The 19,130-nt window shown below is 37.3% G+C and overlaps 1 protein-coding gene across 7 annotated transcripts in view; it reads right to left on the bottom strand.

The window, feature by feature from the left end:
- The window catches only part of QKI (QKI, KH domain containing RNA binding), a 142,334-nt gene that overhangs the window by 12,424 nt on the left and 110,780 nt on the right, over window positions 1-19,130 (bottom strand). For 3 of the 7 annotated variants that reach the window (XM_059082960.2, XM_059082959.2, XM_067011127.1), the window contains exons 5-6: window positions 2,210-2,297; window positions 340-639 (exon numbers count right to left, since the gene is read on the bottom strand). In XM_059082960.2, the coding sequence (XP_058938943.1) occupies window positions 340-639; window positions 2,210-2,297 (388 nt within the window). The remainder of the gene's footprint in view (window positions 1-339; window positions 640-2,209; window positions 2,298-19,130) is intronic. The other 4 variants (XM_059082957.2, XM_059082958.2, XM_059082956.2 and 1 more) reach the window with 2 other exon arrangements.

The raw sequence follows: 19,130 nt of genomic DNA, 5'->3' as shown, positions 1-19,130 counted from the left end.
GAGGTGATGAAGAGGATAGGCCAGGCCAATAGGTGGGATCTAAAAGTCCGAATGACCGCAGCGATGTCAAAAATGTGAAAAGTATTTTCTGTTTAAAATGTTCATCTCAAATTTACCCAACCAAAGTGAATTTCAGTCACCAAAGTGAATCTGAATAAATTTAAGGTACAATTATTTACAGGGGGAACCCTTATAAGAGGCTGAAATGGAACAAAATTTAGTTTTCAGTCTTTCTAATGGAAACCTGTCTTGCCTCTCTAAAACGGATATATCATTTCGAAGTCTGGGGCAGAAGTTACGAAGAAAAATGTCATTCACCGTACAGGGAGAGCAACTTACCTAATACCCCGCTAGGCTCAATAGGGTACTCAAGGATCGATGTAGCTGGCGCCAACGTGTAGGGGTATTCATAGGGCGTGTAGATTAAACCAGCTTCAGGCCCTGGAGGGACTATCGCAGCAGCTGGGTGAGGAGTTCCGTTTGGCATGACAGCGGTCTGTATCTGTCTGATCAAAGGCATTATGGTAGGGCCAGCTGGCGTAGGGGTGCGCAGGGCAGCTGGCGGGAGAACGGGCGCAGGCCCCGTGATAACCCTTGGAGCGGCCTGGGCTGTGGCTGCAAGAGAAAAGGCAAGGGCTGCTACAGTGAAAGCGAAGAGATTGAGAAGGAGGCACAGGGACAGCCGAGGGCGAGACGTGGGAAACGAGAGGGCAGGGAAGGGAAGGAGAGAGCAGAGAAGGAGAAAAATAAAAGGAAATCGTTAGTACATGCACTGGTCACACAGAAATGCCAAAGCACACCAACCAAATGCAAAACAGCTTCCCCTTCCCCAACGTGATTGAGAATAAATGTGCCAACATTAAAAAGCCACTGGGGGAAAAAAGAATGAGACCATTAAAACAGGTTATATTTACTTCATATATTTGATAGATCTATGTTTTTAAGATTTCATGAGACTAATGGTGCATGCAGAAGCACAAAAAAACACTTGCATTAAAAGATGTTAAAAAATACTTGGTAATTGGAGTCCACAGAAATACAGTTCTGGTACATTTCTAAAGAGTAGTTTCAATTACAAATGAAGGAAAGAAAAATTTTCATTGCATTAACTTAGTCAAATAACCAACAGTTATTAATTTTCTGCATCTGTAGGAATTAACTTCTTTATAGAAAAAAATACAAAAAAAAGTTACATTCCTAAACACATGACTATTAATGATATACTCAGTTTCATGAGTAAATTAAAGCCAACCATTTGTAAAAGTAACCACTCTAAGCACACTAGGGTGCCTATATTTGGAAAAGTTGGCTATGTCTTAAAAATTCTATTTCTTCAAAAAAATTAGTAATTTAAATGACATCATGTTCATATGAATGATGTGTAAAACTTAGATTGTCTCAAAATACAAAATTCACATTATTTCATTTTTAAACATAAAAAAGCAATCCTCTTACAGTTTATGAAAGCATGCACAATACACATAAAGGGGAAAATAGGATTAAAAATAGTATCTACTGCTCTCTGTGAACTCACATATAAAATCAACAGAGAAAAAATACTGGAGGAAAAATGTGCAACGCAAGGGGAAAGAAGAGAATTCAACACAAGAATCAGTGCATTCAGATATATTCCAAATTAGCTTTTTAAAAAAAATTTTGTCCTTTGCATAAATGTAACAAACTAGAAGTCTTAAATCTGTAGTTAACAGGGCTTCCCTGGTGGCGCAGTGGTTGAGAATCCGCCTGCAGATGCAGGAGACACGGGTTCGTGCCCTGGTCCGGGAAGATCCCACATGCCGTGGAGCAACTAAGCCCGTGAGCCATGGCCGCTAGGCCTGCGCGTCCGGAGCCTGTGCTCCGCAATGGGAGAGGCCACAACAGTGAGAGGCCCGCATACCACAAAAAAAAAAAAAAAAAATCTGTAGTTAACAGAAAATTTCCTGAAACTCTTGAATTTAGAAGTTGAAATTTCATCAAAAGAATAAAAGTTTGTAAACTCAAAACTTTGGCATGCTGGCATAAAATAAAGAGAGTGCCCTCAATTCTTGAAAGCAGTAAAAATGGGACAGTTAGTCCCACACATCAAGTGACAGTTATTTTAACTCTTCACTTTGTTTAACTGTTCATGTATTGTGCTGCCAAAAGGAGAGAGGTCTGGGGACAAAACAGCTGAAACAGCTGTAGCTCTGAGCCTCAGTCTCATTCTTACGTGATTTAATGTTGGCATCTCTGTAGGTGCCATTGAGAATTGCAAGCTCCATCAGCTGCATCTTCTTCAGGCTGTCTTCTCCCTCCGCCTATACATGGAAAATACAAGAGCACTAAGCACTTGAAATGGTCCATACACATCACAGCCATATCTACGCACAAACCTTAAAATAGGTACCATGTGACTACAGCCATCTGTTTCAATCAGGGAAAAAAGATGGGGGAACCAAAAGGTGCTACACGCTGAAGCCCGTTCTCAGTCATGGGATGCTGATACACAGGATACTCTCAACTGCCACCAGCTACATTCCTCACGTAAACGACACTGATTTATTAATGTTCTTCTAAAAAGCTTTACTTTTAAATGGAATCAATGGAAATGTTAGGTAAATTAAATATAGTATAGTCTCTACAGCACCTATCACTTTGTTGAAGAGTCTAAAACTCAAATGTATTCATTAAAAGACAAAAAAACAAAAAAAAACTGGGATTTTAAACATGTAAGATTTGACTGTGGTATTCAGGTAAGGAAATCTGTTTAATTCTCCCAAAAAGGAAAATTTAATAAAATCATAATCATAAGAATTTCTAAAATTTGTGTATATATTCTCGTTTCTTAATGCCAACATCCCGCTCTCCCCTCAGTTAGCAAATGCTATCAATTCTAAAGCAAAGCCATCTTTAGGGTCATCTGATACACTGTCCAAGCCAAGAAAAACTTAATAGTGAAATGGGGCACTATTAGTAATTATGCAACAGGCAAGACCCAGGGATCTCTCTGATCATCAAAATGTCTGGCCATTTCACTTACCGTGGATTTGCCCCACACCCTCTCCATGTACTGTTGTCACCCTTGCTCTTGTCATTGTTGGTATATTACCAAAACTACTACAATAATGTGTTAATAGTATCTGTTCTCCATTCAATCTATGCACGATGGCCAGATTAACTGCCCAAAACACAACTTTCATCTTAATGTTTCTTAACATTCTCATGTCTTAAAACCCTTCATGGTCTCTTGCCGTCTAAAAAAAAATAATAATACATTTAAACTACCTATGGTCTGGCCCCAAACTATCTTCTCAAGTTAAATCAATCTGTGTTCTTTACACATATCTTATGTTATCAATCAAGCCAAATCACTCCGTTATTCATCTCTGTGCATATTCCTATTTCCTCCATCTTGAATGCTTCTCCGCGCTCCACTCTACCCTTCATCCTTCTTTCCAAATCCTACTTCATCTCTGCAGACTTCAACCTAAGTGCTACCTTCTCAAAGGGCTGTATCCCTCGATCATATTTTTCTGCCCCGAATTAGTTTGTTGTCTATCACAACTACCGAGCAAAGAACAAGCTCCTAGAGAACAGAGCCTATTTCCTATTTATCACTGACTATCTTCCCACTCATCCCATCTCCCCAAGTCATTTGCTAGGATTTCGTTTTTAAATGACTGGTATGAGAAATCTTTAACTGTATTTATAAATCTCAAATGTCTAAACCCTGCAGGATGAACTTCAGGAGCAGAAAGATGAGGTTCATTCCCGAAGATGGTGGCAGAAGTGGAACTATGTGCTGCTCACATATTTTACGCATAATCTAAGCCTCGGGACTTAATATTTCAAAGGAAAGTAACCCAGCGAGATACATTTTTCTGATGTAACATTGGTCCTTCTTGATTCAAGAAAGGAGCAGGTGACAAACTTCTCAGTCCTTTCCTATTACACAAAACTCTGTCCCTGGCACTATAACAGCACATGGGGTACTATAGTTTGTAATAAAGAGAATTGCTAAATGGACTTCTAACAAACCACAAAGAATTTTTTTTAAGATAAGTGAAAACATCATGAAAACTGATGTGCCACTGTCGGCATGTTCCACTGCCGACTTTTCAGTAACCTACTTTGCAGTAGTAGAAAATGGAGAAGATACTTGCACTCTGTGGAATTACTATTCCTTGATCCCTATGAACTAGTGTAGAGATGAATAAAAAAAAAGAATATGATTTATTTGAAAGACACATTACTTGCTAAAGATAAAAATAAGTAAGCAATGTCACTGGAAGCGAAGAATTAGAAATCTGTTATGGGGCTTCCCTGGTGGTGCAGTGGTTAAGAATCCACCTGCCAATGCAGGGGACACAGGTTCGAGCCCTGGTCCAGGAAGAAAGATCCCAAGTGCCGTGGAGCAACTAAGCCCCTGCGCCACAACTACTCAGCCTGCACTCTAGAGCCCGTGAGCCACAACTACTGAGCCTGCATGCTGCAACTACTGAAGCCCATGTGCCTAGAGCCCGTGCTCTGCAACAAGAGAAGCCACCGCAATGAAAAGCCCGCACACCGCAACAAAGAGTAGCCCCCGCTCGCTGCAACGAGAGAAAGCCTGCGGCGCAGCAACAGACCCAACGCAGCCAAAAATAAGATAAATTTATAAAAAGAAATCTATTATGATAAAACTGCTTAAACTTGTCCACTGAAAACTAGTAATACTAAAAATTAAAATTTGCCACATCGTTTCAAACCCAAATCTATGTATAACAGAATACCAAAATAAGTATATAAACTATACTCTGTGTAAACAGAAAGAAAAGCAATAGGTATACCTTCAGTCACCTTCCACAAGGAAGTGGAAAATGATACACATTTGAAAACGTCAGAAAAGTAAGAAAAAGAAATGAAGATGAAAGAAGAAGTGAGGTGACAATGCCTCATACACAGTGCTGTACAAAGAGGAGCTAGAACACATGTTTTCACTGAACAGCTTCTTTCGGATAACAAAATAACCACACTCATTAGCTGGTGATGCAGTGTAAAACTTGGGAGGAAGGCAAAGAAGATGATGATGGAAGAAGTACATGTGTGCGTGTGCAGGACCTGTGCATGCATGTGTGTGCCTTTTGCAGGGTACAGGAAATGAAAAACTGATCTAGTGACATCAACAGAGGAGAATAAAAACCAGGGCAGCACAGCTTTCACTAGGTAGTGTCAGTGAAGTGTGTCATAATGACACAGTTGCTGGAGGCCACCAAGACTTACAAGTTACGATATGTACACTGAATTATATCACATTATGGCAGGCTATACTAGTTATCTCCTAGCAGAACACAGAATTTAGTCGGCAAAGCTGGCCTGTGAACCTGGTGGTCTCACTCCAGAACAAGCTTCTCTCTTGCATCCTCACCACTCCTACCCACTATGCACGGACAGGGCATGACGTTATGTCTTCAGAGACAACTATGGACATTTGGGTGGCTCTAGTTGTGGGATATTGTGAATAATGCTGCTATGAAAATTCTCCTACAAGGCTTTTTTTGTGAACGTAAGTTTTTATTTCTCTTGGATAATTACCTAGCGGTGGAACTGCTGGGTCATGAGGTAAATGTATTTTGCATGGAAAACATTACATGAAGATTATCAAAACATTGTAACACATTTATCTTTGAAATATAAGTTTAAAAATGTAACAAACATTGATAACTTCTCTACAGGTCCACTGCCCTGCATCTAAAACCTGTGACATCAGAAGTGTTTTGAGAATTTTTTAGATTTGTAGAAAAATAATATACCAATGATTACATAACATCCCCAATGGGTCTGGTGGAATACTTCAGTAATCCAAACTATAACAAACATAAAAATACTTAAACTAAGTGGGATTAAAAACAGACTGTAAACACTTTTCTGAACTTTTGGGGGTTTGCAATTATGGATGACAAATTATGGGTCTGTATAAATATATATAATTTATGCATGTATTACTTAATATACAGCTATGTTATCAGCTATATTTAACAGCTATGTTAAAAGTGACAGAAATAGACCATGGTTAATATTAGATCAGAGTCACATGGTTTTAATGTTTTAAAGTAGAACAATTTATATACTGTTCTACTACCTTATTAGAATTAGATACTAGATCTTCATCATCTAAGCATTTATGCTGCATAACAGATCTATGGCACTGGTACCTTATTATCCTGGAGGCTCAAAAAGATTAGGCAGCTTACCCAAGGTTACACAAGGTCACAATGCGGAACCAGCTTCCAAACCAGAGTACCTGATCCAAAGTCCTCATTATACCTTCTCCAATGTCATGCACAGTGACTTAAAGTGGAAGTAGTTTTTGAATTCATCAAAGAATTCACTAAGAAATGAAGAAAATTCTGTTTATTTGGTATTTTTAAATCTATAAAGTACACATTAAAAAAACCCCACTACAACAGTGTAATTAATTACAACAGAGCTAAAACAAATGTTTATTTCCAAATAATTAAAATGTCAACTAACACAATAATTTGAACCACTGCCTGTAATAAAAGCCCAAACTTTCCAGCTTAGCATTCAAGGTGCTGAACTTCTATGAGCAGCCCTATTTGCAAATGTTTTGCACTAGTCAAAATCATCTGTCCATTGTCCCCTAGAATATATACTTTGTGCCTTTCTGCCTCTAAGTTAGACAAGATCTTTTCTAGAAGCATGCTGAGTATGCCTCTTTTGAGAGCCCAGATAGATCACTGGCCTCTCCAGAGTACACAGCCTTTGCTAATCATTCCCACAGATAATGGTATCACTTTTCTAAATTTATGCTGCTCCTTTTGGGGAAATCAATCATATAGAGCCATGTGTTATCTCTTCTTTTCTATTTCTTCATGTTGTTTTTAGGAAATTTCTTACGTGACCTGCAGGCATGAGTAAACCAGTCTTCTTTTTGCCTCCAGTACCCTGCAAACACGAACTTGCTCAATACATTAAAAAAAAATGGATTCTTACTTTTCTATAAATTTGAAGTAATGAGTAGAAAAGCTTTTCCAAGCATTTAAGTACATGACTTAATTCACCTGGAGATCAGGGCTGAACAAACAGTAACCACATTTTATAAACAGTTTTAATAGCAATCGTCGCCTGCATCTGCCCTGTCAACTAAAGGAAAGTCTGACAAAGAACTTAAGGACTTACACTTAAATAGAGGGTTTTATACAGGGCAGTGACGTAACAGCATGTCTTTAAAGGCTGATTCTGGTATTTTGTGAATGGACTGTTGGGGGCTCGAGTATGATTAAAGAGACCCAGTCACAAGCTTTAATGCAGTCCAGGTGATAGAAGAAGAACTGGACTGGGGTGGAAGTAACATAGACGGAAAAAGTTAACTTGACAGGACCTGATGACTGACTAGATATAGGGGGCGAGGAAAAGGGAGACATTAAAGAATGATGTTGAGGGTTTTGGATCAAGCGATAAAGGAGACAGTGACTCCACTTAATGAGAAGACAAAGGCTGAGGGAACTTCCAGAAGTTCTGTTTAAAAATATTAAGCTTGAAATCCTTATTTCAAACACCCCAGTGGAGATGTCAGGGAGACAGCTGAATATGAATTTGAGGTCTGCTTTTCAACTTAGCCTATAAAAAGCGAGTAGAAAATTTTTATCTCCCACACCATTTTCAGAACATTTTCCTCCAAGATGGTACAGCAATTATTAAATTTCAAGCTGACCTGCTATATGCTTTTCAAATGCTGGGTCTAGAACTCTATATAGTTCTGTATCTTCTAGGCCAGCTGGTTTGTTAGGCTCTAACAAGTGAGGGGCATTAGAGTGAGACCGAAGAGCTGGCTGAGGGGAGAAGGAACGCCGCACCCTCTGGCGCTAGCCGTTCTCAGCTGGGCACCTACCTCGCCAGGGGCGGCTGTTTGCAGGGCCCCACACTCCTCTCCCAGAGCTTCTAGAACCTTCGCCGAGCATCCCCAGCCCTCAGCCACAACCAGTGTAGCCACTCTTCTGAGCTACTGAGATTCTATCACCAGCCAAGTGGCACCACTTTATCAGAGGTTCTCCCTCTACACAGAACTTTCTCAAAATGTCTTAAGATCTAATAATAGTACCATTCTCTCTCTTATCTCCCAGCTCTGGGATAATAGCTGCTTCCCGAAGTTTCTAAATCTGTATTACACTCTTGTCTCCTTTCTCCTTTTTAAGTTCTCAACACCTACTTAACCAATAACTTTATTAATTCTCTCTGTTGAAACACCTAGTGTAGTTTCTGTTTTCCTGATAAAGAACTGGCTCCCCAGCACTACTTCATCACCAAGATCTGAATTTCCCCACCTGGCATATTCATGGCCACATCAGCTTCCTCTCCTTTTATGTCACCAACTTCACTCTGTGTCAAAAATCTAAGTACACTCTATGATGATCTGTTATTTCTTTAGATTATTTAAAGGTTCCTCGATTCCATGTTCCTTCCTTTTCCCAGTCTTCAATGTTCACTTAACAGAGGCTAATGAGCAGCTACTATGAGGTACATCCTCGGCTAATGAATCCAACACACCAAAAAAAAATGATATTCACAGATCGAAGTGCATTAGAGAAATTCCCAGAATCCTTACAGAAATTCAGTATCGAAAAGATGTACCGGAACTGCTATACTTAGGTGGAGAGGCAAAGTCAAATTAGCATCATTACTTCACTTGGGCAATAGAGCCTGCTTACTTTTACAAAGTAAGCCCTTAGTTCAAATAGTATGTGAAAAAGGCCGTTTCACTGAAAAAGCCGTGGGTCAAAATGTTAGAGACACAGTAAGGGGAAAGAAATCTTGTCATGTATTTTTCTATTTCCCATTAATTACACTATGCAATATACTCCGATTTAATCACAATACCTGGTTCAGCAGCAACAACTTAACACAGATAAAGCAAGGTAAGGCAGAGAAAAAGCATGAGACATTTTATTTAATCAGAAAAGCTTAAAACACTCAAACACACACACTCACTGACAAACACATATTTACAAAGCTCCAAACACTACATAGACTACATTCTATAAAACGAACGCTTTCACCTGAGGGTGAGACATTCTGTCTTTTTTTGACAAGCTATAAACAGATTCATCTCAAAGCAGTGATGATCTCGGAAAAGAAAAGCCATGTCTACTAGAAAGCATTTATTCCTTTCTATGTGAAATATAGTATGATACAATTTGAAATATTATTTTTTATAGTAAGCTTAATAGAAATGACAAACTTTTGAAAGATTTCTATGATCCACAACTTAGGCTACATACTAGTATTAGTAATAAATAAATAATGATAGTAGATATAAATAATGATAGCAGATATAAAAATAAACAAATAATGATAGTAGAGCCACATCATTATTTTATAGGGGAAAAAAAGACCTCTAAAGTTTACTGTATTGTAGGTGGACTTTATCAAACTATATGGCTGGGGCAGTAGAAGAAAGGATAACGACAAATTGTGAGCTTAAGAGAGCCTTATTCTATAGCAGAAGATGAAGAGTGAGAACCTGAAGACAGTGTCTAAACATCTATTTGCTGTGAGAGGTATACAAGAGGAGTAGGCAAAAATATACTACGACAGAAGCTGACACAGGGTGTAGTGGAAGACCAGATGAAAAAGTACGGGGAAAGAATCACAAAACACTTTAAGGACCTGATGATAACCACGGACTGTCTAGAATACATACAATGGTATACAGACAAAATGTGATGCACAATGGTAGGGGGTTAACCATGAGAACTGAACTCACCCGTGAGCATCTGTGATAAAACTAATTCACCCCAAATGGTCTTGAAAGACTTCCAGTATAATGTCAATCTTCTACAGGGCTTCTTTAAAGTAACCCATTTTTCACTAGGAGATATTCATTATATTTCTGAGCCATCAAGCACAGTCTAATGACCTCAAAGGAGAACAAAGGAAGAAAGCTACTTGTGGTCCTTAGAGCAATCTGAAGTCACTGCTGCCACTTTTCCTTTATATTCAAACTATTTTGGGATATAATCATTATGGTGACACACCTGAGGCCCTTAATTTTGGTTGACTCCCACCTTAACCTTTGTTCTTTGTTGCTTCATAAGCTATCTAAAGGTGCCTTCATTATAAATAGTTGACTAAAACTTTGAACTAAATTAAGGCCAAGGGAAAACAAAGCAGAGAAGGCAGGAAGGTTGGTAATTTCTTCAAACGCCAGCTGGCGGCATCTGACCTCTCTGACTCACAAAGCAGCAAAGGCAGTGAAGGCAGATCAGGTGGTCTTTTGCACTATAATTTTTGTTGCAGATTGTTGAGACATTTATCAATTTTCCTTGGTCGGAAAAAAATAATTAAGCTAATTAAGTATTTCATTTTTTAAAAGACTTTTTGCCCCCCTGCGATTTGACTGACTTTCTATTTGATCTGTTTATACAGAATTTAACCTTTCTTATCTCATTTAATCCTCTTGATAACTCTGTAAGGTATATAACACAAGTATCATCTCTTCCACTGGCTGCACTTTAGGGTAAAATGAAACAAAAGGTAGGAATTTGGCCACCATGTGGATAAAGCACTTGAATACTTCTTATACTCAGCCATTCCGTGAGAGTGAGAAAGCCATGTTCGCTTTAGTCACACTTGAAGAACCAAATAATAATAAATAAAATTTGGAATGTAAACAACACATTCCTTTAGGGATGAAAAATATTTTACCTCTGAAGTAAATTGCAAATACTCTCCTATTTCTTAAGTGGGAAGCTATCTATATAGCAATCTAAAAACCTCATTTTAAAGTAGGCATAAAATAAGTCAGGGAAAGTTAAGTACAGCAGTTGACTGAACTTGCCTTAGAAAACTTTTCTTCTATAGCAGGACCAATTGTGAGTGAAATAGCTGTTGTGCTAAAGTACACCATACCTTAGAGGAAAGCAATCTAGGAAGTTCCTCTACTTAAGAGATTTGAACCTTATTAACTTTTACAGTAAACCAATAAACCACTCTCCTTAAGCAAGCTGAGTATGCATGGTCATTTTGGGTTTGGGCTCTTCCTGTCTTCTCTGTGGCTGCTATGTTTACCCTGTATTTTGAAGCGTTTTATGAACAGTAAAAATCATACCATATCCAATAATGAACCCATAAACGTTTATTAACATAAAATTATCAATAGAAACAAAACTGAAAAGTGGTGAAAAAGTGTAAGTGCTGGGAAGCATCATAAGAAACCCAAGAGCTCTTTCTTCAGAGAGCAGACGGAACTCACTGTCGGTCACAGATGACAGTTGTGTGCTGCGACCTCAAGTCTTGGCTAGATGTTTAAATGTACATAATTGTCAACAGATGTGCTGGGAAGGGAACAGGTATGTTCAGGCTGCCAAGGAATTCCCTATAACACCTGATGAGTTCATCCAGGAAGGGAGGCACTGACTTCCCTGGCAGTTCAATGGTTAAGACTCTGTGCTTCCAATGCAGGTGGCCTGGGTTCCATCCCTGGTCAGGGAACTATGATCCTATATGTGGTGCGGCGTGGCCAAAAAAAAAAAAAAAGAAAGAAAAGAGAAAAAAAAACAAAACAGGGAAGGGAGGCACCTGCCTCAATAGATTTCTTCCCAAATACACTAAACTGATCTATTTTGTAGAAGGCACCAATGATGTACCACCAAGGAGGGAGAAAACAGTACCACCCTAAGCTACCAGGCACAGGACCATTAGCCTGTTGAGTAGGATGTACCCAGGAACTGAGAGCAGAAAACACTGAAGTCACTGGCACTTACAAACAAGTTGACCTAGGTATTGTCTTTTCAAATCTAGGTGCTTCTACATTGCTTTAAAATTGTATTTTAAAATTACCCATAATCTATCACTCTAGGAAAACAGCATTTTTATTCCCACATAGGTTTTATTACGAATGGAATTTTTCCTTTAATATTTGTTATTCAATTTTATATCTTACTATTTTTATGAAATATTCTACCAACATTTTTTATATTATAGTCCTTGAAATTCTAAAACATTATATTCATTATATAAAAGTTTACTGAAACACTATCTCTTGGACAGGTTTTAACTAACGAATAGTTTGCCCTCTTGGAAACTGGTGGTGGGCACGGGGCGGGGAGACTGGGGAAGGGAGCTGGAAGTAGAATATTAAGCAGTGAGAACAAACTGACAATAAGGACCTTCCAGAAACACACTACAACGGCACTGAATGAAGTTGGGGCTGGTGATGAACAAGGAGGGAAGGCTTTGGGGTATGGTTACATAATAATATAACAATTTGAGACCTAAAGGATGAGTGAGAGTTAAAGAGGGGAGAAAGAATGAAGTTGGTTCTGAAAACAAGAACATGTTCAAAAATTTAGAATCAAGAGTATGAAATAAATAATGAAGCTGGTAAGGTAATAACAGTTTGCAAGTCATGCTCAAGCAACTGGACGTACTTCTTGGAGTAATTAGAAGTCATCCAAGTGTTTTAACCTAAGGAGAATCATGATTAGATTTCTATTTTAGAAGCATCACCCTAGCTTCAATAAGGAGAATATATGGAAAAATACAGCAAGATCATCAAGATTAAGAGGCAATTCTAGGTTCCTAATCCAGGCAACACATAATGATATCCTAACTGAGGTGCTTCCAGTGGGGATGGAGAGATAAGAATAGAAGTGAGAGGTGGTTAGAGGGTAAAACCAACTGTAGGTGTGTCAGGTGGTGTTTAATGGTTCCCTAGCGCTCAACATTAACCTTTTGTTTTATAAAGAATTCTGTTATAATAAAATAGATAACTAATAACCTGCTGTATAAAAAAATAAAATTCAAAAAGAAAAAAAGAAAACGGTTATAAATTGCTCTCCGGATGGGGGACTACTTCTTTTGAATAAATACCATGAAGATGAATTGCATTTATTTACTCCCCACTTCATTCCAGAAGACGCACACAACGTTAAACTATGTCCTAAAAAGGTTTTTCTAATGCACATGGTTACACAAAGGTATGGGTAATCATTTTATGGAACCTTCAATAACCTGGTTTTATCTTTTAGAAAATCTAAACAAAACAATTGCTAACCAAATGGGAATAATGCCACTGAGCTCCTTGAACAGTTCCTTCAAATTGGGCTTTTTCTCAGGCATTAGAGAGCTGTGATTCCCCCACTTCTTTTCCCATGAAAACTGACCATCAGCTAAGTTTGTTACTAAAATATTGTAGTTCACAAAAAAGGTTATGTATATGGTAAACTTGATGATCACTGTTTCTGTGCCTGGCAGCATTCACCTGACAAGCTAGCCCAGTAACAACAAAGAAAGATTAGGGAGTACAAATATTGCTTGTTTTGATTGCTTACTGCTTTTAGTACTTCCTTACTGCTTTTTTGTGTGTATATACGTGTGTGCGCGTGCACGCATGCATGTAAAATATATACATACATATCACATGTATGTACAATATATAGTTCTTAAAAGTTACTTGTACTTTTAGGTTTTTTATAGTATGGAAAATAACAGACATATATAAAATTAGTATACTCTTAAATATGTTAGATTCCATTAGCAGATTTTATATTTCAAATACTTCCAATTTACAAAAATCAGTACCTAAAATTGGGTTCATGTAAAAGATGTATGCTTTATAAAGAAATTGCTGTAATGCATTTCTTTAATTTAGGAATGCCCACAAAGGACTGAGTGGTTCAAATACACTTTAACTGGCTTGTAACTACAGTCATGATCAAATCTAAGAACCACTGCTTTACTTGGTTTTTAAACTACAGAAGAAGTATTTCTTCTTCTCAACAAGAGCTAGTGCTTCAGTTTTGTATGATTATTTTGAGGGATGGCACAATTCTTACCACTGGTATTAATACACAGACAAAAAATGGTATTTTTTTCTAACATGAGTTTTCATGATAATGAAAATAGAAAGCAATGAATTAGAGAATAACATACATACAGGCAAGCCACTATTGGTAAAAATTTGATTGATGTTACATAGGCAAGGAGCTTTATGTTAGGATGGTCAATGCTTTAAATATTTGGTATAAATACTTAAGGAATAATTTGCTAATTGTAAAAAGGCAATGGCTCTGGTTCCAGAGTTAGAAGTAAATCAACTCTGGATCTGTCCTGTTATAATTTGGGTCTACAGTACCAGATTTATAGCTTTTTCAAAAATCTTTTGATTATTGAAATTCTCACAGGAAAAAATAACTTTGTTATTGCAAGTTTGAAATTCTCCTAATTTCCCATGAAAAACCTTTTATAAATCAAAAGGTTTTTTTGTAACCAAAGTTTTGATTGTTTATTATTTGGAGCACACCTCTTCATTTGTTGCAGAACAGACTGGACTGCATACCTTAATTTCAAAAAACAACTATATTATTAGGTTCCTAGTATCTATAATACTAATAAATATTTGTTCAATGAACATAAGCAGATGCTTAACACACCTGTCAAAACAGTAATGTATTAGAGATCAAAAAAGAATAGAACTTTTTCTTTAAGAGGTTATGAATAACAAAGTGAAACACTACTACTATTGCATATTAATATGTACTTGTTTAAAAAACCTGACAAGTACTGTGTAGTGTTTTTAGGGGAAAAGTTTCCTATTTGCTGGTCTTTCACTGGAAGTTTTAAATCGTTCAAAGCCCTTGAATATTTAAGAGAAAATTTTCTTGTGGTTTTTCCTGAGCCATTTCCCATCTTAGTTTCTACTATAAAACCTACTATCCACTTCCTCCACATCCAATCCAGAGGTCACTATAATACACCAAATAAACAAAGAGTGTTCTGGGACCTTTAAGTTATTTAATATAGGAGGGACTATAAGTGGGTAAAGGAGAAACAACATGAAACACAGTTAGGTACACATCAGCTGGAGATGAGCTATGAATGCCATGCTAACAGTTTTCATTTTTACCATGCAGTGACGGAAAGCCACGGCAAACGTGTAACAGGGAGTGTGATGGTGCTTCTATACACTAAAGAGAGAGCTCTGTGGAATCTAAAAAACAAAACAAATGAACAAACATAACAAAACAGAAAGGGAGTTACAGATACTGAGAACAAACAGGTGATGCAGTGGCAGAAAGAAATAGGTGAGGGCGATTAAGAGGTACAAACTTCGAGCTGCAAAATGAGTCCCAGGTATGAAATGTACAGTATGGGGGATACAGTCAATAACTATGCAGTGTCTTTGTGTGGTGACAGATGGTAACTAGACTTACCGTGATGAACATTTCGAAATGTATAGAAATACCAAATCACTATGTGTGTAACAGGAACTAATATAAGATGGTAGGTCAATTATACTTCAAAAAACAAACTCATGGAAAAAGAGATCAGATTTGTGGTTATCAGAGGTGGGGTGTAGGGGAAGGGGGAATTGGATGAAGGCAATCAAAAGGTACAAACTGGGCTTCCCTGGTGGCGCAGTGGTTGAGAGTCCGCCTGCCGATGCAGGGGATGTGGGTTCGTGCCCCGGTCCGGGAAGATCCCACATGCTGCAGAGCGGCTGGGCCCGCGAGCCATGGCCGCTGAGCCTGCGCGTCTGGAGGCTGTGCTCCGCAACGGGAGAGGCCACAACAGTGAGAGGCCCATGTAACACACACAAAAAAAAAAAAAAAAAAAAAAGGTACAAACTTCCTGCTATAAGATAAATAAGTACTAGGGATGTAATGTACAACATGAAAAATATAAATACTGCTGTATGTTATATGTGAAAATTGTTAAAAGAGAAAATCCTAAGAGTTCTTCATCACAAGGAAATATATCTTCCTATTTATTTAATTCTGTACCTGTATGAGACAATGGGTGTTCACTAAACTTACTGTGATAATCATTTCATGATGTAAGTCAAATCATTATGTGTACACCTTACAGTGCTGTATGTCAATTATATCTCAACAAACTGAAAGAAGAAAAGGACAGGAGAAAAAAAGAGAGTGAGCTCTAGCTGCAACGAGGAGGGAGTACCAGTGGATCTAGCCCAATAGTGAAAACAGAAAAGAGAAAGAGTCACGTGCTATTAAGAGGCAGAAGCCGAACTTGATGAGAAAGTACGTGGAAAGGACTGCGGCTTGGGGGAAAGCAGAGGAGGAATGAAGGACATATGACTTCCAGGCAACTAATGTCATCCACAGAGAGAACACAATGTAGCAATCACTGTATGAGGAAGACAGGGAAGGATGTGACTTTACTTTTGGAAATGTTACGTTTGAGATGCCTATACGTCATCCATGGGGAGGTGCTGAAAAGACTGGTGAACTGGAGTTCAAGATTAAAAGCATAATAAAAAATGATCACTATGGCAGTGGTCCTTGGAGGTATGGTTACTGATGAGACTGCCCAGGAAGAACCAATTAGAGAGATCACTCTGTGAAGTATCCACCTTTAGTGAGAGCATGACATTTCTGAAGAACAAGCATCAAGTGATCAAATAAGTAATTAGGAAACTCATTAGTTTTGTCCTATTCTCATTTATACTACTAAATCTAAATCTTGCTGTGTATTGAAGTCTTGGTTTCTAGCCTGGTAAATAGCAGTTTCTCAGTAGAAGTCTGTGAACTGAACTGCTTCTGACAGTCACTAAGTGCGTCTTTTAATTTCTACAAGTATGTTATAATTCCACAGGTGCTAAACTCAGTAATCAAGGTATTTTATTTAAACAGAGCATATTGCCATCGTTCACAGAATTCACGAAACAATACCACAAAGTAAGCGAATTCATGAATCTGCTAACTTGCTCGGAGATATTATATTCTACAAAGAAGTTTAGCAAAAATACTGATGCCATGACAGTTTAATGGCATAACTTTAACAAATCAATTTATATTCAATTTATACATTAAAGATTATTTTTTCTCCACAAAGGCATTAAAGGTTAAGAGAATAAAAAACAAAACACATCTACTTATATAATCCTGCAATATAGGCTTCAGAGTAATTCCCATAAAGGAGAAGTCTTATTATTAATAAGTATCACTTTTGAAATTAAATGTTCAAAATTCAGCTATCAAAAATACAGAAGAAAGTTCAAGCCATGAGATGAGCTACCAAGTAAGTTTACCTGAGACAGTCTTAATACTAAAATGCTCATCTGAATCATTAATATACTACTAAAATCTCACAGTTGTAGTTAATCTGAATTCTACTTATAAATATAACACTAAAACATTTGAAATGTCAAGAAAAATTGAGTATAAGGGTCAAAAAATAAGAGCAAGTTAAATAAAATATGGGGCATTTGGTTTTCTTAACTTTTTTGTCAATCCAATTTCAAAGTACATTAACACAAAGTGAATGGATTACAAATGTTTCACCTATATAGAAGGAACATGATGCTACTTACCAACCATCAGAAGGGCATGCAAACAAATTAAAGGGATGCATGAAAATAATTGAACTGAAGAAGACACACTGAGAAATCACCCACCTATTTTTCTATTAAATAACTTGAATTCTTTAATAAAAATATTTATATTTTAAATTAATTTTAGAGATTTGTGTGGAATACCATACACTTAATAGGAACATAGAGAAAAAACTAAACTGCATTATCCCAGCCAGTGAGCAGCATATTTAATCATGGAATAGAAACACTAATATTTAAGAATAAACAGATACAAGCAAGAATAAAATGTTATATAACAAATTCAACATGCAAATTCTGAGGGATGCATGGAATACAAGATTAAAATGGAAGGACTTTCTATATAAACTGCAAAAATATTTCTTCAGGAATAAACATACGTCGCCCCGTTATTCTAAGCCCAGACCCCCTGTTTCATGTTTGCAACACCTCACATTCCGAGTTGTAGGCCAGCTATACTGCCAACCCCCACAAAATTTTGTATTTAGAAAAGCTCCCCCTCAATGAATCCTTACATGAACAAAAAGATGTTTTTCAAAGACTTTATTTATGAGAACTTGTAGATAAGACATATTTTATTATTATCACCAAGAAACTTCATTAAACTGAAGCTTCAAGTTTGGGGAAAAGCCCCTCTGATCGTTTTAAAAAGCCTAACCCACCTCCAGACAACATTATGGCTGAACGGGGGGGGGGTAAAGAAAGCTCATAGACCTGCTCAGTGATTCACAAAATTTTGGTTTGATAGTGATTGAAGTCAAAATCTACACTTTGTCACACTTTCTTAATTTAATCTGTCTGTATGGATTGCTATCTATCCAAACATACAGTGCTTTTAATTATTTGTGAAAATTCTAGTTGGAACAACGTTCCTGTGACCGGCCTAATGCAGAACAAACACCACAGCTGCAATCTGGTGGGGTATACAAAGACACTGATGTAAAATCGAATTACATTGTCCCACTCTGGAAGAAAAAATTAATCAGCACATTTCAACTTCTGCAAATACTTTTCCTCTCTCATCATGTTTATCAAACAGTACACACCCACTCCCATCAGAGTACCTTACACTTAGCATATAACATGCTAACACCCTTTTGATTCCAGGAGTTCTGGACTTCTATGATGGTCTTTGTATTCTAAATTTCAATGTGATTTTTAGAAAGTCTTCCCTGTCATTAGGTCTAGTTTTATTGATTTATTAAGGTTCAACAATAATCTTAGAAATACAGAATTTGAGACTACTACTTTGATAATTATACCTTAAGTAGTAAAGATTAATACATAAAATTTATTGTACTTTAAAAATATTTATTTTATACTTTCTCATCGGAATTGAACAATCATTCCACATACCTGCATCTCCTTGTGAAACATTTTTGAAAGATTCATCTATATTTACAGGCTACTAAGGTTAGCAACAACCAATTTTTCACTTTCCTTACGAAACTTTAATCTAGTGACTCGAAAAATGTTAACAGACTTCCCCCCAAAGAACTTATTCATTGCGTGAGAATATTTTACAGTCTCAAAATTATAAATACTTAAATTTTACTAAGTGTTTTATCTAGAGGGTGGATATAAACCGCCAATGCAAGAACTATTAGTATTACTGATATCTTGAGGACGAATGAGGTTATACAAGCATAAGTGATGTTCACCACCGGAGGCATTTACGGCAGCATTTTCTCACTAAAAAGTCATTCCACTAAAACCCAGTTCTTTTGAGAGACAGGGAGAGCCGAAGCTCTCTCTGCAAGTATTTACATGCAACCTGAATAATCCAGTTTAC

This window comes from Kogia breviceps, chromosome 13, assembly GCF_026419965.1.
Source record: "Kogia breviceps isolate mKogBre1 chromosome 13, mKogBre1 haplotype 1, whole genome shotgun sequence".
Classification (NCBI taxonomy): Eukaryota; Metazoa; Chordata; class Mammalia; order Artiodactyla; family Physeteridae; genus Kogia; species Kogia breviceps.
The sequence above is the reverse complement of the archived record's forward strand: the minus strand, read 5'-3'. Positions and strand labels throughout refer to the sequence as shown.